Source organism: Lepidothrix coronata, unplaced genomic scaffold (assembly GCF_001604755.1).
Source record: "Lepidothrix coronata isolate B3197 unplaced genomic scaffold, Lepidothrix_coronata-1.0 Scaffold490, whole genome shotgun sequence".
NCBI lineage: Eukaryota > Metazoa > Chordata > Aves > Passeriformes > Pipridae > Lepidothrix > Lepidothrix coronata.
Window position 1 is genome coordinate 22526 of NW_016690670.1, and position 1126 is coordinate 23651.

The 1126-nt window shown below is 59.7% G+C and overlaps 1 protein-coding gene across 1 annotated transcript in view; it reads right to left on the reverse strand.

Moving 5' to 3' along the window:
- Positions 1 to 255: 255 nt before the first annotated feature.
- Positions 256 to 1126, reverse strand: part of SH3BP5L (SH3 binding domain protein 5 like) — a 7370-nt gene continuing 6499 nt past the window's right edge. The window contains exon 4 of the mRNA XM_017839815.1: positions 256 to 867. Coding sequence (XP_017695304.1) covers positions 475 to 867 — 393 coding nt within the window. The 3' untranslated portion in view covers positions 256 to 474. The remainder of the gene's footprint in view (positions 868 to 1126) is intronic.

A 1126-nucleotide genomic window follows, 5' to 3' on the forward strand; every position in this document is an offset into this window, starting at 1 on the left:
TTTTGTGGGGTTTGGGGTGAATTTTGTGGGAATTTTGTGTGGATTGGGGAGGAATTTTGGGTGAACTCGAGGTGGATTCGGGGGGAATTTTAGGCGGATTTTGGTGGCAGAATTTGGGGGAGATTTCGGGGTAGATTTGGGTGGATTTTGGTGGAATTTGGGGAGGATTTTGGTGAGATTTCAGGTGGATTTGGGGGGGGGAACTTTGGCTGGATTTTTGCGGGATTTCGGATGAATTCCGGGGGGAGTTTTTCTGTGGAATTCTGGACGAGTTTTGGGCGAATTTGCGGGGATTTCGGGGGAGTTTGGGGGGGATTCTGCGGGATTTCGGAGGCGTTCGGGGCGAACTCGGGGAGGGTTTCTGTGGGATTTGGGGAATTCCCGGGGGGGGCTTCGGGACCAACTCTGAGAACCTCGGCGGAATTCCCGGTGCCTTTCGAGTGTGTTCGGGGGGGGTTTCCCAGGAATTCGGGGTCAGAGGCTGACGCTCCGGTGGTGCCGGAGGCTCCGGCGCCGCTCCCGCTCCCCCGGCTCGTCGCTGCCCAGGCTGGCGGCGTCCGAGATCCCCACCAAGTGTTCCACGGAGTCGAACTTCTGCAGGTCGGAGGCGACGGTCTGGAGGCTGAGCACGGACAGGGAGTCCCCGGCCGGACACTCCGCCCCCAGATCCGCCCCCCGCGACTCCGGGCTGGGGTGCCGGGGGCTGCTCTCGGCCCCCACCGGGGATTCCCGGCGCTGGAGGAGCCTCTGGAGGCGCCGGGCGTGGATCTGCTCGCTGATCTGCTCCAGGTTCCGCAGGGCCACCGAGTAGCGCGTCTTGGCCTGGGAGACGCGGCTCTCCAGGGCCGTCACCTTGGACTTGTGCTCCTGGGAAGGGGGAGAGGGAGGGAGGGGTCAGCGGGAGGGGCCTGGGAATCCCTTGGAACCCCCGAAAAATCGGCTGCGATTCCTAAAAATTTGGTTGTTATCCCCAAAAAGTCAGGTGTGGTCCCCTGAAAAATCGGTCGTGATCCCTAAAAAATTGGTTCTAATTCCTAAAAAATTCCTTCTGATTCCTAAAAAAATCGGTTCCAATTCCAAGATCTGGTGGAACTGGAGCTCCCAGTCCCTCTCCCAGTGCTCCCAG